The following is an 18,023-nucleotide window of genomic DNA, read 5'->3' as shown; positions in this document are numbered from 1 at the left end:
ATATAGTTATAGTATAGTTGTGCATTGTACAATGTGAGAGTCTACACACAGTCGATGCCGAATGCTTTTGAATTGAATTGAATTGAAAACACCATTAAAAAAAAACCTTTACACGAACAGAACTTCTTTGCCACGCACCACAAATGAGCGCTGTGCTTTTTGCCTCATTTGGAGTGTTTATGGCGAGTGTCGTGTCCTGCAGCAAGTGGTGAGTGGTGATGCTATGAGAAGTGCTGGGGTTCAATACTGCAACGATCCGTCTGCAGCCGGAGGGGGATTTCTCACGATCACTTAACGCACTTTAATTTGCCGTCCGTGTCCCTTCTGTCCACTGCAGCCATTGATCCGTGTGTCTCTCTTTTGTGTGTGTGTGTGTGTGTGTGTGTGTGTGTGTCGTGATCACAGAATTTCTGCAGTCGAGCTGCTCTGGAAGCGCAGGGCTCCTGTCTGAACAACAAGTACTCGGAAGGTTACCCGGGGAGAAGGTGAGTGCTTACACAGGCCGCACACACACACTCTTAACTCTCGTCCTAGCCTGCTTTATATAATATTACACATAGAGTATCTAGCCTCCAAAAGTCACTTGAGGTGATGCAGAAGAGCCTTTTAGCGCCTTTCCCCCGTTATTATTGTTGGGTTATTTTCCTCGGATGAATAATTCTTTCAGCAACAATCACAGACGTGTTCTAATGCATCCCTCATTCGGCATTATTTGGGATTTGTGGAATTTAGGCTCATATTAAATCTCTTGGAGTTGCTGTGTTTTTTGTTTTGTTTTGTTCATTGTTGTTTGTGTTTTTTGCCACCTACTCTATTGCTTTGCTCTAATGTAATAGCACCAAAGAATGATCAAATTGGATGGACCGCAGCCATCTGTTGTCTGCCACCTGCTGAAATATATTGTACTGTACTGTTTTCTCCTCTTCATCCACTTCCTCTTTAGAAATGTCCCCACTGGTTTTCACTCCAGTTGATTAAAAAGTTGGTTGATGTTATTGATGTATTCTTCTACAGTTATCACAAAGGTCGCTTAATTAAATCATTGTTAATTGAAATCACATTGTTAACGCTGGCGGTAGTGAAGAGACACGTATATGTGGTGCCAGTCAAACATAGCAAAAATAGGAAGCCAGGGTTCAAGTGATTAAGTGATAAATAGCAAAATCCCGATTTGTCTTGCTGTGTGTTAGATGGATTTATTTACTTGTCCTGTCAGGTACTATGGCGGCGCCGAGGTGGTGGATCAGATTGAGCTGCTGTGCCAGAAGAGAGCATTGGACGCCTTTGATCTCGACCCGAGCCTGTGGGGGGTCAACGTCCAGCCGTACTCCGGCTCTCCAGCCAACTTTGCAGCCTACACAGCCGTGCTCCAACCCCACGACCGCATCATGGGCCTGGACCTGCCAGACGGTGGACAGTCAGTACTCAATACTTGATACGTGTCTCTGCCCTCATCCTTCCCACACTCACTCTTCATTCATTCACTCTTTCAGTCACTCCTCTTCTTTCTAATTCATTCAATCTTCCACTCAGTATCTCTTCACTACTACAACTACAACTAAATATGTCTCTTCAGGACAGAGGACAATTATTATTTTTTCGTTTATTGTCCTCTGTGACGGTGAATCTCAACCATTTAAATTTCAAAGACCCCCAGTTTGATACAGTTTTTATTTCTGGATTGCATTGTGAAAAATGAATGAATCATGAACGCAGCAACAGTGTCCCATCGGCCCCAAATTTGAATCGCACATTTAGGGGCCTCATTTACAACGCAGAGTCAAAAGCAATTTCACTTCCACCCATAGGGGACACCACAAATGGTACAAATGTCACTGTTTGATCACCAACGAGGCCATACATGGTCTTGTGCGTCATGTGGCAATGACTGTCAAACAGGGTTTTGATGCTCCATACCTGTTTGCCTTCACAGAGTTGTCGGCGAGGCTCATTTCTTAAACAAAAATAAATCATGAACGGAACAACCAATCATTGCCAAATTGAAATGTTATGAAGTCTCTCTATACAGCACACCTCCAAAACTGCTTTCAATTCTGCCCATAAGGCAGGGGTATACAACTGCCTGTGGGCCAGAAGCAGCCCCCCAGAAATAATATCTGACCCGCCAGATTTTTTTTTTCAGACTTATTTTTCAGACATAAAGTCACATATGCTCTATCATTATAGCTATAATGTCCAACTAGACACCTGAAGAATGCTTATTATACTTTTATCCACGTTGTCCACTTTGAAGGTGCCATGATTCGTCTTGTGGTGCCGTATAAATTGATATCGGGCAGCCAACACTTTACTTTATTGCAGAACACAACAGCTTTTCTTTGATGCAACCAGGTAGGATGAACGCAGGAATGGACAGCAAACTTGTCCATTCCTCTTTAAATACCCTGACAGTTTTCCTCTTTATGTTTTTCGATAGTGGCTTTTCTTCCTAACTTGCCGATTAAAATGTTTAACAAACTCATTTAAACAGGCTGCAGCATAGCGGAGCTCCCAGACCCCAGCTGCAGCCAATCAGTCCCGTAATGACAGCCCGGTTTATGCTCCGTCGTACAACGGTGTCACGTCCCAAATTTAGCCGATCTACTATTTCACAACGTGTCGATTGGCAACGCGTTGTGATCTTTTAGATCTTTAACACTATCACTATGTCTGTGAGGAGGTGGGTTAATAATTATTAGAATAAAAGTAGCCTATGTCAATTATTATTACTAGACTTTCAGGCTGCTATACGGCCCTCACTTCTAGTGGCCTGGCCCGCACATCGGAGACAGAGACAGTAGAGATTAGTTTTTTATAATTTATGGAGTTTATTTGTATAAGAGTAAACATTTTATTGTGAAAGAGTTAACCGGAAGTGGTATTCAGTCTCACTCCGTCTGAGGTCACAACCTAAAAGATACAACATGACTAGATTTCTAGTCTTACCAAATGTTTTCCACACTGTGATTAATGTATGTATTATGTTTTAGTCATGAAAGCAAGCATGCAGACTCATTGACTTGTTGCATACTGTCTCCCCAGTCTGACCCATGGCTTCTCGTCTGAAGTGAAGAGGATCTCAGCTACGTCCATCTATTTTGAGTCCATGCCCTACAAACTCAATGTAAGTAGAGACCTCTGCAGCTATAGCCACATTCTTCTAGTTGACTCTTTGAAAGCAGTGGTCAAAGGTGTTGGGACTGGGCTATAATGGGTTACATGTTTTTTTTAATACGTATATTATAAAGTGCTACCTATTTGTTAATATGTGTAGTACCGTATGTTAATACAATATAACTAACACATCTGTGGTGATTGGAGGTGGTCTACCTGCTCTTCTATTGAGAAATATCATGTAGGGCCACTACTGATTGACGAGAGGTATTTTAAGGAAATAACTCAACTTCCCAAACGTGCTCTCTGTTATAATTCAACAGTAAAAACTTTGCTGCTTGTGCTGGGGACTTGGGTTTGAAACCGAATGTTACAGATTGCTGCTTTAAATAGCATTTTAAATCCATCTTAATGTTTTTTTTATATCTGCCTTATCTGCCATACAGCTGCAGGTTCCCATATTGGACAATACAATGCTAGAATGTGTAAATGTAGACAGGCAGGAAGAGTATATCATAGTCACATTGGTATGCTTTTTCTGTGATTTACAATGTAGCTGATAATATCTGTACTATCCCACTGCAGTGAACCTCGCTCGTTCGATACTCCATTCTAGTGAGAAGAATGGAGTGATAGTGTGCGATAATGTATTATGTAGTTCATCATTGCCATATCTGTTGGTTTACCATGGCTTTAAAAGTATCCTCACTCCTTTGAGTTCTGTCAGAGATGAACATGCCATGTCGTAAAGTGACCAGTTGCGCTGTTTGTTATACACATTTGGCTTCGGTAATGAATAGTACTGATAGATAGAGGCAGCAATTATCATGAGGAGATGATTCATTCTCTATGTTGGCATCATTAAGACAGAAGGAACTGCTAAGTAAAGTGTGAACGTTGTTAATTAGGCGCACGTTGTCAGTGTTGCATAATTGTCTGCCAGTGCACATGATAATGCACTTGGATTCCTTTGCTGGCCTTGCAAACTTGAGTGTCCCTTGTCTTATTAGTGGACAGGGACTACAATTGATCTCTTTTTTAAAATATTTTTCTTTTTTTATAACGAGAAATTGAATTGTTCAATTGTTGAAGAAAGATCTAGACGTTTTAGATAGCTCCTTTGTCTTGGTTAAATTTACTTTGTCTTGTTTGAATGTTACCCAATGCATTTGAAAACCCCCAATGTATGAAGTGGAACAAAGAAATCAGATAAATAAGATGTGCTTATACTACACACAATTACTGTTTTGCTGCAGTGGGCCAGTCTGGGCCCCACAGCGACAGCAGTAAGATTGGCCATTTCTCAAGTAATTCTCCAGATATGATAAGTGAGTTTGCCATGGTGTTTTCTTTGGTTGCATTGGTGAGGTGGTGGTGGTAGTAGTAGTAGTTGTTGTGGTGGTGGTAGTAGTATCTGATCGATGCCCTGGAGAGAGTGCACGTGTCCAGGCTCCCTGATGGATGGGCGGGCAGGACCCCTCTGCGAGAGAGATAATGGGAAATCGACAGGCCGGCCAGCACCGGCGGCTCCCCCCTCACAAGGAGCACTGTGATGGAGTGAGGGGCCGTCCAGAGATGGGAGATTATCTGCTTGTCTAAATAAAGCTTTCCTGCTCCTCCCTCGCTGGCTATTTGGCTCTTCTAGGGTCTCTGTGTCGCTCGTTCTCCATCCCTCCTCTCTTTCGCCCTCTCTCACGTCTATCTATCTTTCTCTCTCTCCATCACTGTGTCTCTCTATCTCTGTCTTTTTTAGACATTTCTCCATCCCTGCTTTCTTGGTCTCTCCCTCTCTCTGTGTGAGATTGTGTTTCTCACATATATTCTCTCTCTGCAGCCTGAGACGGGGGTGTCGAAAGAAAATTCCTGTCTTGTGCCAAAGGCAAAGGCACGAAATGGGCAAAATGGCAAATGGAATGAGCAGCCCGATGCCAGCTCATGTGACACGTGTAGCAAATCCACTCACTGAGCTGTGAACTGCTCCACGCTGTTCTTTTAAAAAGAAATGTGCTTTCTAAAGCAAAGAGCCACGATAAATCCCACTCCATATCGGCTGATCAATGAGTTTGAACTGTTGTATTATGCACTAATTTGCTCCATTTGCTCCAACTGTTTCCCCTCGATCAAGTCCCTTGCCCCCAAATGCCATTTTTAAGATGGCTGAGACGGATAGTTTGTCTTAGGAGTGTTATTGAAAATATATTTTTTGTTGCTCTCCCTAACTCTACCCCCCCTCCTCCCAACTCGCTCTCTTTCTCGTCTCTCTGTCTCACTCTCTCTCAACCCCTCCTCCCAACTATCTCTCTGTCTCTCTCTCCAGCCCGCAACAGGACTCATTGACTACGACCAGCTGGAGTTGACTGCCAGGCTGTTCCGGCCCAAACTCATCATTGCCGGCACCAGTGCATACGCCCGCCTCATTGACTACGCCCGCATCAAGAAGGTGCATAGGGCCCCTTTATTTAATGCTCACCCAACCTTCACCCTCTCCCTCTGTCAAACTCTCTCTCACACACACACACACACACACACACACACACACACACACACACACACACACACACACACTCACACTCACACTCACACTCACACCTGCTACCTGTATTTTTCTCATTTCCTCTTTCCTCTCTGGACATTAGGAAGGTCGGACATCCCCTTTCTCTGTATTTAAAAGTCAGCCAACCTTGACCACAGCACTGTCACACGCGTGTGCGTGCACACACACACACACACACACACACACACCTGCTCCCTCGCTGTTGGTGCTCAGCCTAGTTAACATTTGCAACAGTATGGAACCCAGTGTCAGCTCTCACCGTTGTTCACTTTGTGTTTTATACCGGCGTTAATGTTTTCACACCCTCTCTCACACATTCTCTCACTTGGGCCTTCCAAACTTCTGGAATTAACTCAAACAGTTGCACATCATTCATGCATGCCCTCAGACACAGGATACACACTCACTGTCTTGCTCAACCTCACACTCTATTTTCACACCAGAGGCAAACATAAATAAACTCCACTGCACACACTTTTGCCCCGACCTATAAAAACACACACAAATATACACTCTCACCCAGACACAAAATGGTCTAATACACAACCTCACACGCACACATAAACAATGGTGACTTTTCACCTCACACCTCTGGCTCTCTTTTAGAATGCACAAGAGGCCCATTTATCTGTTTGGTGCTGTATCCACCCACTGAATGTCCACTCAGTCTATGACTGGCCCTCACTGTTGTGTGGAGTTCCACTTTAGCCAGTAGTATCAGATGGAGAGTCCCCCTGTTGAGAGAGCTGCATGTTTATTAACTACTCACAGCTACTCAGCCTGAAGAGCCACCATATTTTTCCATTGGCGTGTCTCTGTGGAACTGTTCACTGTTTTATGGGGCAGCCTACCCGACCAGGCTGCCACCAAGGTTATGAGGGTTACATTACCTAGAGTACCACACTATTTTTCTCGCTCCATCTCCTTTTCTTATGTTTCTCTCTCTCTCTGTCTGTCTGTCTCTCTCTTTCTCTCTCTTTCTCTCTCCCTCTCTCTCTCCCTCTCAAACTCATTTCCTCGTCAGCATTTACGTTCATAACCTTCTTGCATTCTGAACTCCCTCCAGAAACCCTCCTGTCTCCCTGAATTCTAATCTAATAAAGATGTGCCGATCCAGTTTAGATATAAAAAGGAAAGGAGATTGTCACGATAATGCATATTAATTGGGACTCTAAAAAGATTGCTTATCGCTCTGATCATTTGCCAGCGAGTCATTTGCATGTTAGCGAGCTATTTATTGTTTGAGCCCCACTCAATAAAAACTGGCAGGGAACAGTGCAGGTTTATTGAATATGCCATAATATTTCAGGCCCTCTGAATACTGCTGAAGAGTATAATTACACCAGCCTGTCACTGTTGCTTCCAGTCCTCTGCCCATTTGAAAACATACTGTAGGTGCTACTTGTGACTGAAGTTAATACTATTTCTTGATATTGCTTTAACCCATTAAAATGGAGAAAGCATCTCTGAAACCACTTCAACCATTATTTTATACGTTGGCTATTCAAAAATAGCAGATGTACAAGCTCATAGCTATGAGCTTGTAGATTTTTTTAATCTAGAAAATGTGTGCAAATCTTTGAATATACATATTTTAAAGCGAACGTTTAACTCTTTAACTTACATTTTTAGATGCGTTTTATTTTTTGGCCAAATACATATAATTTTGGGGGTCCTTGACATGAAAAAGTTTGAGCACCACAGATATAGAAAAATGAGTTTTTTATAATGATTTAGAAAACATTTTTAGAATCGGCCTCAGGTCTTAATGTGTTATGGATGTTTTGTAGAAAATGTGACTGTTAGTTTTCCTTCCCTTCATACAGTATAAGTCCATATAACAGCCTCTCACTTTCACCTGTAGCCATATGTGATCGTTGTTTGGAGAGAGATTTGTCTCCCCCCCCCCCCCTCTCTCCAATCACACCTGTTTCTTCTGAAAAGAAGAGTCTCAAAGACATACAGTACTAGTAACTTAAATTTGAAGCAGCGCAAAGGCTAGCCATCTATGAGAGGGTCTGTGTGTGTCTGTGAGTCAAGAGCTAATCTCACAAACACTGCCAGTAGTCCACAGATGTATACACATTTTTATTCACATATATTTTGTAAATCCTCTCTGACTGTACCATAAATAAATACAAAACATTAGTATTAATCCAGATTCTCCTGTCATCCTCTCCTCTTCACTCTTCAGCTGTGTACCGAGGTGAAGGCCTACTTGCTGGCTGACATGGCCCACATCAGCGGCCTGGTGGCAGGCAGGGCCGTCCCCTCTCCCTTCGACTACGCTGACCTGGTCACCTCCACGACTCACAAGTCCCTCCGAGGATCCAGGTACAGTGGGAACTAGAGGGAGGACTTGGTAGACCGTCACTGAGGCCGCTACCAGGATGTGCACTCGCTGGCTTGGTGGAGGCCCACCGTGCATACCACAGAAGCATAGAATATTCAAATATTCATTCAAACCAAATCTTTTCTGTCCATCTCGGATCTGAAGGAAGTCGTTCATGCTTTTATTTCCTCACACCTTGACTACTTCAACTATATACACGTGTCTTACTCAAACGTCCCTCCGTCTTCTGCAGCTGGTACAGAATGCTCCAACTCGGCTTTTAAATGGCTCCCAAAAAGTTTACCACATTTCTTCTCCCATTAAATGGGAGAAATGGCATCCCTACACTGGCTGCCAGTCTCTTTTAGAATTGGTTTCAACTTTGACTAGCTCCGACGTATAGTTGTGAGAAGCAGTTTGTAACGCTGTTTTTGAGAAGCGCTATGCCAATACAGTTTATTATTAAATTGATTAATTCAGCATATAATCAATCCATGCGAATATTTTTCAAATTCAAGTCCGTTATGAAGTTCAGGTGTGGAAGACGTACTGTAGCAAACATTCAAGGATGTTTACCACAGTGGCAGCTAAAACCATAACCCCTTATCAGATATATCAGCAATATTATCAATAACCTAAACACAGCATAAAGCATCAATAATTAACCATATGCATAAAATGTACTTTGGCTTTGACACCTCATTTAAGAGCCTGATAGAAGAGGGCACACTGCTCAACATGGTCTGTACCTGCACCTGCATCTGCTTAGCGCCAACAACAAGCCCTTTAGTTTCCAATGTAGTTTGATATGACATGGTTTTGTTGGTATTATCAAACAGTGAATAGGTCTCATGCGGCTCCAAATTAACCTTTTGTGGCAGTGCACCTCAGGTGTGCATTCTTAACGAGATTAATAGTGGAAGAAAACTCGAACCTGTACGCTGACCTTTGTTCACAGCAACTATCTCGGTGATTGCTGCCGACGCCCATTTTTGGGTTGTAAAACATTGTAGAAATACTGTTGGGGGGAGTATGTTTCAGTGAGCTTGTATTAATGTGTTCCCTTTTTAAGAGAATAGCCATGGCCATATTCTGATTAATGTGACATCCATTTTCTCGATCTGTCAGGAAAGTGGGATATTGATTACTTTGGAACCGTTTTTTTACCTTTTTTTTATTATAAGAATACAAATTTAGTTTATTTAATTTGTCATCACTAGTGCAGTCCAGAGCGTGACAATTTCTTGGCCCACTGCTTGCAACGTTGTCAAGAACCGTGGCATGGCTGCTTGCAGTGCTCTCGAGAACCACTCATCCGATCGACTTCACACTTGACACACTGCACTCCCTTTGGGCCTTAACAATACACCCGCCAAGTGTGAAGTCAATCGGATGAGCGGTTCTTAAGATGTACAAAGGACAGGCATACATACAGTGATTCGGTAAATATAAAGATGGATGACAGGATAAATACTGCATTGTCAGAATTATTCAGTCCCCTCATTTGCTGACTGCCTATTATCACCCATATCATGACTATATCACAACCTACAAGGGACTATCCTTTGTGTTATGCATAGAGATACATGAATCAGAAATGGTCTCGAATATGGAGATGGGAGGTTTCTGCCCAATAGTGACAATATACTTGATCAGTAGGATTCTCTGTTTTGTTTCCTTCAGAGCCGGCCTCATCTTCTACCGTAAGGGTCTTCGCTCTGTGGATAAGAAGGGCAAGGAGATCATGTACGACCTGGAGGACAAGGTCAACTTCTCTGTCTTCCCCTCCCTGCAGGGCGGCCCTCACAACCACGCCATCGCTGGTGTGGCCGTCGCACTTAAACAGGTCAGACAAAACGCATGTCAAGACAACATTTCACCATTATGCCCTTTGTTTATGCTCTGTCGTAAGATGAGTTGTAAGCTTGCAGATGTGCTATTTTTGGCATGCAACAGTCATTCCACAAGGTGTAAATCGGGCTCAAAAGTTATTAGTGACAAACTTATATTGACCATTTATACCTGATGCAAGCCATTGATTGTATTCAAGTAAAGTGTAGACTAAAGATTTCTGACAGTAATTCTGACCCCAATAGGTACATTTCTCCAGTAGTATTCTTTCTTTGGTCATTTGTTTACAAAAAAATCAATTGAGTTTAAGTTGAAATGAGACTAATTTGATTCAAAGTCCTGTCACTTTTATACTGGTAATTACAGTATTAGTCTCTCGAGACAGATGTGTTTTGCTCCCATAATTTGCAACAGTCTGTACTTTGGATGCTCAGAAAATGAGTAGAAAATAAAGCGGATGTCCCGCCTCTCCGTCAATAACTGCTACTAGAAACCAAATAAGTTGAAGCCTAGCTGGCTGCTTAGTAGAAATTCAAAAATGTATTTTAAAGACATTTTAATATATATTTTTGTGAACACTGTGTCATAATTGGTCCTTCTGTCAGCTAACTGTCAGCTAACTGTTCTTTTGCGGGGTGGAATTACAGACTCTGTAGCATTCAAGGATTGTGGAAGAGATGGTCTGGTTTGAGAGATTATTACAGTAAAAAGTATTTGCATTGAAATATTAAAAGTAAAACTTGAGAACAAGACCTGACTCTGAAAAAGTGAAACCGTACAGAACTGTACTGACCACTGTTGAAGTCAAAGTGTGTGTGTGTGTGTGTGTGTGTGTGTGTGTGTGTGTGTGTGTGTGTGTGTGTGTGTGTGTGTGTGTGTGTGTGTGTGTGTGTGTGTGTGTGTGTGTGTGTGTGTGTGTGTGTGTGTGTGTGTGTGTGTGTGTGTGTGTCCGTCCAGGCTCAGTCTCCCATGTTTAGAGAATATATTGGCCAGGTACTGAAGAATTCCAAGGCTATGGCTACAGCTCTGCTCAGCAAAGGCTACACACTCGTCTCAGGTAATGAAACTATTAACCTAAAAGTCAAGTTAATTATTCCCAAGGGGATCTCTGCAAACAATTAGAATAGGGGTACCCAAATCTAATCATAATAATAATATTCCCCCTAAAATCAATTATTTTATTAAAATTGACTATTTTATTTAATCCATTAAATTGATTAGTTAGATAAACTTTTGCCTCTCTAAATTCAACTGATAGTCAACCGTTCCTCTGCGCTGCCAATTAACCACCCCTGGTCACTTGGGTTGGGAGCAAGTGGCTGAATTTGCTAAATCTTGTACCGTGTGTACAGTACAGCATCCTGTATAATGTAATACACAAGCCTCAGCTGTTTTTCGGATGTATAGCCTCCAGGACAATGCAGGCCAGTTCCTACTTTACACCCTGTCTATCAGTCCCTCGTCTGATGTGTTGAGAATTAGACCAACAAGCTTGTGCAATTTTGTGATGAGTCAGACTCTCACTCGGTGAATTCACCCGGTTAAATAATTGGTGACAGTGGTGGGTTCTTTTCTCTTGCTCCAGTGGGACACTGTCACTGAGCGAGACAATTGCATGTATTTTGTTTTTATTCTACGTTGTTTCCCTATGGAGAATATTGGTGCTGTTTTGAACTGAAATTAATAACAGTAGAAAGAAGTAACATTCCTGCAGAAAAATAAATAAAGACAGATGAATGTTTCTCTAAAAGAGTCTCTTTTATAAGCAATTTCTCTCCCTGAAAACTTTACATCCATATATGAACTCATCTTACATTTATTTGATTTGGAACCTGGGTTCGATCCCTGGCACCGCCAACTCAGCATAGGAGTAGCACGACTTGGGTAACTACGTTTTGCGGTAAGCACTGGGAGCTAATGGTAGATGTTGTACACCACCTCAGCAATCCATCTCCCAGGTGGTCTAGCGCATCGAAAAGGGGAGAGACAGACACCCTCGTTCTCGGGCGATACGACAATAAGCCACTCCGACTTGCTTGGGCTTTGTGTAATTGTAGGAATGAGGCATTCTAGCAGAAAAAAAGATTACCTTCATTAGGTGATGTTGTTTTGTTTTAGCCTGGGACCAGACGAATCTGCGAGTGCAAAAAAAAATTGCACTCTGCGATTTGGGTCTGGCACCGCTCCATAGAGAATCCATTTCCTGCTCCAGAAGACGTGGGTGACCAATCAGGGCCCAGTATTTGAATATGGGAGACTGTAATTGGTAGTTGGTTGTAGGTCTAACCAATTGCGTCGAGGGCCATTGTTTTGATCCCGCCCCTTGGGGAAAAGAAACGTCTTCATGGAAGCACCAGACTCATATCCATGCAGTGATATAGTCTGGCTACGCGAGGCTAGTTTTGTTTAGGCAGCATCTCCTCTCAGATTGTTTGAGCAAACCCATCCAGCATGAAAATAACCCAAACATTCATTTAGAGGCATTTGGGACCATCACCAGACTGCATTTTAGAGTAAAGTCTAATCCATTAGGAGAAAAATAAATGCAACTCAACCATGCTGGACCAGTGATCACTCTACTCTCTACTACTGAGCTAGGAGTTAGTAGAGAAGTTCAGGTCTTAAAAAATCTATGAACTCTTATCATTTATTAAAGAGAAAGATTTGTCCGCTAAGTACAGTTTGAATATTTCAGGTGGGACAGACAACCATCTGGTTTTGGTGGACCTGCGGCCTAAGGGCATCGACGGAGCGCGGGCCGAGAGGGTGCTGGAGTTGGCCTCCATCACTGCCAACAAGAACACCTGCCCTGGGGACAAGAGTGCCCTAACTCCTGGAGGCCTCAGGCTAGGTACTGTATGAGGACAAGCTCCACATTATACTGTACTTGGCTGCAGGGATGGATAAGACTTGCCGAGGCCCCTGGGCCAGTTACCTTTTAGGGCAGTGGTTCCTAAACTTCTTAGCTCGAAGACCCAAAAGAGAAATTTGATGTCTCCCAGGGATTTAAACCAGTGAAAGTAGCCGTAGTATCTGCTATTTTTTCACTAATTCTTAAAAGTTGTTATATTTTATTTTTTATGGAATTTCTTTGATTTTATTTATTTATTAAATTATTTTGAAAGATGTTTGAGGTTTTTTATATTTTTTTTTAATCTTTTGAAACAACAATATTTATATATGTATACCGTATATATTTTTAATGTAGGAACAAAAAGTGAAAATGGGTCCCCAACCACTGTTTGGGAAACATTGTTTTAGGGAGCCCTCCCCACCCTGCCAGAAAGCCCACTACCCAGGGGCCCCGCTCCCATTGGCCTAGTCCATAATCTGTCCCTGCTTGCCTGGTTTTATAGAGTAGGCTTAAAGGAGAGTTCCAGTCATTTTAGGTGTTTGCTTTGATGTGTCGCTAATCACTAGCCAACATACCAGGGGCAGTTGACTTTTTTCATAGAAGCCCCTGTTGTCCATTGTGGAGACCCCTTCCACTGGCATAATGGAGTAATGCGGATAAACAAAAATCGCCTATTTTAGCAGCTCCAAAGTTCGTTTTTTTCCACTAATCCTCATTATGCAGTGTACTGACACTCAAACATGCACTGAATGTCCCTTACGAGCTGCCGTTCATGCAGAACGACATGGAGCTGGTTGCTTGTTTCTCTCACAGAATCTGGCAACACAGAGGACTAGCTTCACGTCGTTCTGCATGAACGGCAGCTCATAAGGGACATTCAGTGCATGTTTGAGTGTCAGTACAATGCATAATGAGGATTAGTGGAAAAAAAACGAACATTGGAGCTGCTAAAATAGGCGGGTTTTGTTTATCCGCATTACTCCATTATGCCAGTGGAAGGGGTCTCCACAATGGACAACAGGGGCTTCTATGAAAAAAGTCAACTGCCCCTGGTATGTTGGTGAGTGATTAGCGACACATCAAAGCAAACACCTAAAATGACTGGAACTCTCCTTTAAGTACTAAACTACATATTTAACCTGTAAGTAAGTAGCCTTGGGACCCAATGGTTACAGAGCCTCGTGGCCCATAGTTCAGGAGCAACAATAAAAAAAAAACATAAACGGGTGACTAGGAAAGCTGTACCCTCGAAAGTGTAGGTGATTAAAATCATTTGAACAACGTAAAACTACAGAAGTCAAGTCTGGATGATCTAGATCTGAATGTTACGGTATGTTCATCACTCCCTGTCCCTGTACGTGACCTATATTTATGTACAGTTAGGGTAGGTCATAACTGCCTCATTCTTGATACTTTTCCTTAGTATTTACCCTCTTTAGATGTAGAGAGACCTCGTAAACAGTTAAACCAGATGCACTGAGCTGATCATCATTAATTAATTAGTGTTTGGTTTACTCACTTGTTCTCCCAGTAAATTGGACTTTAGTCTCTAGTTGCTATGAAGACCGAGCCCTTATTAGCTTATTTTTAACTTATTTTTTTCTTTTTTCTTTTTTGACCCAAAATGTGGATGCAGCTATTTTAGTGAGCAGCCAATCAATCCACAAGCACGTATCAGATATGCACATATGGAGAGTTAGTTGGGGCTACCCACTCATAGTTCAATTAGTTCTCGGCTTTCAAATCACACATTTTTAGCATTCTAAAGTAAGAATCGCTGTTGACTGATTGGGCAAAACGTTGGAGCACGAGGAAATGTAACTTAAAAGTTTTATACGTGCTCTTTCACCTTTGGTATTTTTTAAATCATCTATCACACACACACGCAGCCTGACTCATGTGTCAGGCTGCGTGCGGAAGTTTTAAAATAGAAACCTTATTATATCATATTTGTACGCACAAACGCGACCGCTACAGCCATTTGTTAGCGGTGCCAGCCGCTCTACCTTTGACTATGTCCGTCCGTATGTCCGTATGTCCGTTTGTCCGTTTGTCCGTTTCAGCACGGGCTTTAAACAGCTATAACTCCAGTTCGCAGCATGCCAGCAAGTCCAAATTTGGTATGTGGACTTAGACCACCAATAGGGACGAGCATTGATTGCTGAAGCCCCGCCCCGCCCTATTATAGCGCCACCAGGAGGCCACTGCCTTTAAACAGCTATAACTCCAGTTTGCAGCATGCCACCAAGTCCAAATTTGGTATGTGGACTTACACCACCAATAGGGACGAGCATTAATTGCTGAAGCCCTGCCCCGCCCTATTCTAGCGCCACCAGGAGGCCACTCATCAAAGGCACCGCTTCCTTCACACAGGGTGCGATTTTTTTTTGTTCATTTTGGGCGGGGTGTTCCGATTGGAAAATGCCAACTTGCCCACCAACCATCTTGGTGAATAAAGTGCTCTCTGGTTTAAGGATAAAGCTGTACATTCCTGTACTCTGTTCTCTTTCCCAGGTGCCCCAGCCTTGACCTCCAGGCAATTCAAAGAAGCAGACTTCATCCAGGTAGTGGAGTTCATGGACGAGGGCTTCCAAATTGCCCTGGACGTCAAGAAGAAGACCGGCAAGTGTGGGGAACTGGGCGGGAAGAATGTCGTTGTTGTTATCAGTGTAGACTGGCTGGCAAACACAATCAATATACTTCTAAGGCCCTTTTTTATCGTTTAATGAAAAACATTTTGTTTGTTTCCGACTACACGCAGCACTTTGAAAGTGTCAAAATAGAATAAATAAAGTAAAAATAGCCTAAAACTTCCTCGGCGAGCGAGGTGCAGTGTTGTTGTATCTGGTACAGCTTATGCTACAGTATACCTCGCCTCAGGCCATGTTTACCTTATTACGATACTGAGACAAAACACAAAACAACCTGCATTGGTTATAAAACACAGGAAGTTGATCTTCCTGCGTGAGCTTCTCCAACTCTCTTGTCTGAATCTCCCTCGCTCTTCTCTTCCTGTGTCTTCCACAGGAAAGCTCCTGGAGTTTAAGAACTTCCTGCTTCAGGACCCAGAGACTGTGGCTCGGATCGCTGAGCTGAGGCACCGCGTGGAGGGTTTCGCCAGGCCATTCCCCATGCCGGGCTTCGAAGACCACTAGACTGGGCCAAAACGGAGCGAAGGGGGTGGCAGGGCAGTAACACGTCTGGAAAGCTGGGTCGATGATTATGTGGGTAGAGACATGAGGTGGTGGTGGCGATTGTGGCGGATGCCAGTCGGTATGGATAACTCTGGAGATGATTGTGGCCTGTCAGACCCCAAGAGAAAATAATTTCCTTTTGTGAAGTCATCCAGTTACATTATACAGTATTGAGATCAAGCGGTGTCATTTCAGAGTAATTCCTCTTTATCGTTTGTGCAAGTTTACATGTAAAGATCCACTTGTCCTTGCACTGCTTCTTTAACATGGTGTCAAAAATGTAACGTCTCAGTCGGATTGATTAATCAAATGACAACTAACGTGCTTTCAGAGTTCCACGTGAAGCCCTTTGCTGTCATGGACTGTGACTTTTTGATTTTATAATTAGACGCACAGAAGAGTCTTAATGCTGTTGGGCAACATCTTAACTTACGTGACTTATGTAGATGTGTCAACCCTGTAACATTGTGACATTTTCTGTGTTTAACCTGATAAATGATAAAGAAATGGAGTGGTGTTCCGTAAAGCAGCATTAGTAATAGCCCGTTAACCAAGGGAAACAATAACAGTATATAATTTGACGTTAAGTTTTTAATTATGCCAGTTATCCTAACTGACAAAGCAGAATATACAACGACAGGTTTTTGTCAATCGAAGATTTGTCTTAATTCTTTTAATGGTATTTAATACATCTTTTGTTTTAATTATTATTAAAATGGAGGTGACCAAGTTAGAGATTGGAAGTGTGAAAAGATCCACTCACCCCCAACTTTGCTTTTTCTTCTTGCATAACATAGATTAGATATTTGAAAGCAATCCACGTGCATACAGTATTTGGCATTTTGTTATCAGTTTTTACAGATAAATAACAAATATATATAAATAGGAAAATTGCCCTGCATTTCATGACCTTTGGATATGTTTACAAAGAGTAAAACTTTTATATGTTCTTTTTATACATAACTATTTTTCTCAGTCTTAAACTTCCATCACCATCTTGGATATCTTTAAGTTCTCATTAGTTTTATTTTGAGAGAAATAAACTAATTTAAATGAACTTCTCCCAGCATGTCTATGTAATTGTCAAATATTTCACCACTATAGTGAGTGTTGATGATAAGCGTGTCGCAGCTTCATTTCATATCACAGTATTTTTTTTTTTACATGATATTTAAGTCCGCTGATATAACGTTCACACAATCGGGGGTATTTTGATTCTTGTCATCACTGCATCAGTGAAGGAACAAGATTATCCAATCCCTTTGTCCAGTGGTTCTCAAAATGGGGTCCAGGGGTCCTTGAGGGGGTTTCAGGGGGTTCCCAGCAAAATGAGTTAATATAGCATAAAAATCTATTTAACCATGTTAACCCTATGTACACTACTTGGCTATTTGAAAAATAAAACATTTTGATATTTGTGAAACATTTGAGTAACATGACTTTTGTATGGGGGTCCCTGCCAAATACATATCAATTTGGGGGTCCTTGACATGAAAAAGTTTGAGAACCACTGCCTTTGTCAAACGGACCTTACCGCATAGCACAATGCAGGAACAGGGAGAGGACTATGGCATGTTGCCTAATCTATCTTAAGTGTGTTTCACATCTGCACAGTTTTGAAAACTTAATTTTACAGAAGATTTTATAGAAATTAATCCTAATAAAATAAATATATGCAGTAATTCAAATACTTAAGTGTGTTGTGTCATTTCTATAATGATTTGGTAACTGTGTACCACACAGTGTGGACAACTATATAAGGTTATTTTCTACACTTTACCCATTACACTTCTTTACTTAAACTACTTAGTATTACTTGCTTGTATTATAACATTGATTTCCTACTTGCATTATGCTTGGTTAGTTTGCCACACACTCACTGCACGTCTTGTACAGTTTCTTGAACATTTTCATGTCAGATGACAGCAGTAGCATAATATTCTTAAGTAATGAATAATGGACTCATTCTATGACCAATTCTGTGTATTTCTGCTGATTATTTTTAATGGCCCCTATTGCAGTTCGATCTACATATAAATGGCTAATTTCACTCCCTGCTGAAACCAGAATCCTCTGTCCTTCATTATTTTTGTATCAGGAGTCATTGAGACTTTCCTGACATGG

The 18,023-nt window shown here is 41.9% G+C and overlaps 1 protein-coding gene across 1 annotated transcript in view; it reads left to right on the top strand.

Moving 5' to 3' along the window:
- Positions 1-17,589, top strand: part of LOC311049257 (serine hydroxymethyltransferase, mitochondrial-like) — a 33,011-nt gene extending 15,422 nt beyond the window's left edge. Inside the window, exons 3-12 of the mRNA XM_084062774.1 lie at positions 406-485; positions 1,217-1,417; positions 3,043-3,124; positions 5,432-5,554; positions 7,863-8,002; positions 9,684-9,846; positions 10,809-10,908; positions 12,547-12,702; positions 15,220-15,327; positions 15,733-17,589. Coding sequence (XP_083918900.1) covers positions 406-485; positions 1,217-1,417; positions 3,043-3,124; positions 5,432-5,554; positions 7,863-8,002; positions 9,684-9,846; positions 10,809-10,908; positions 12,547-12,702; positions 15,220-15,327; positions 15,733-15,860 — 1,281 coding nt within the window. The 3' untranslated portion in view covers positions 15,861-17,589. The remainder of the gene's footprint in view (positions 1-405; positions 486-1,216; positions 1,418-3,042; positions 3,125-5,431; positions 5,555-7,862; positions 8,003-9,683; positions 9,847-10,808; positions 10,909-12,546; positions 12,703-15,219; positions 15,328-15,732) is intronic.
- Positions 17,590-18,023: the final 434 nt, after the last annotated feature.

This window comes from Gymnoscopelus microlampas (assembly GCF_963454915.1).
Source record: "Gymnoscopelus microlampas genome assembly, chromosome: 7".
NCBI lineage: Eukaryota > Metazoa > Chordata > Actinopteri > Myctophiformes > Myctophidae > Gymnoscopelus > Gymnoscopelus microlampas.
Note: the sequence above shows the minus strand (reverse complement) of the source record. Positions and strands in the feature narration are given on the sequence as shown.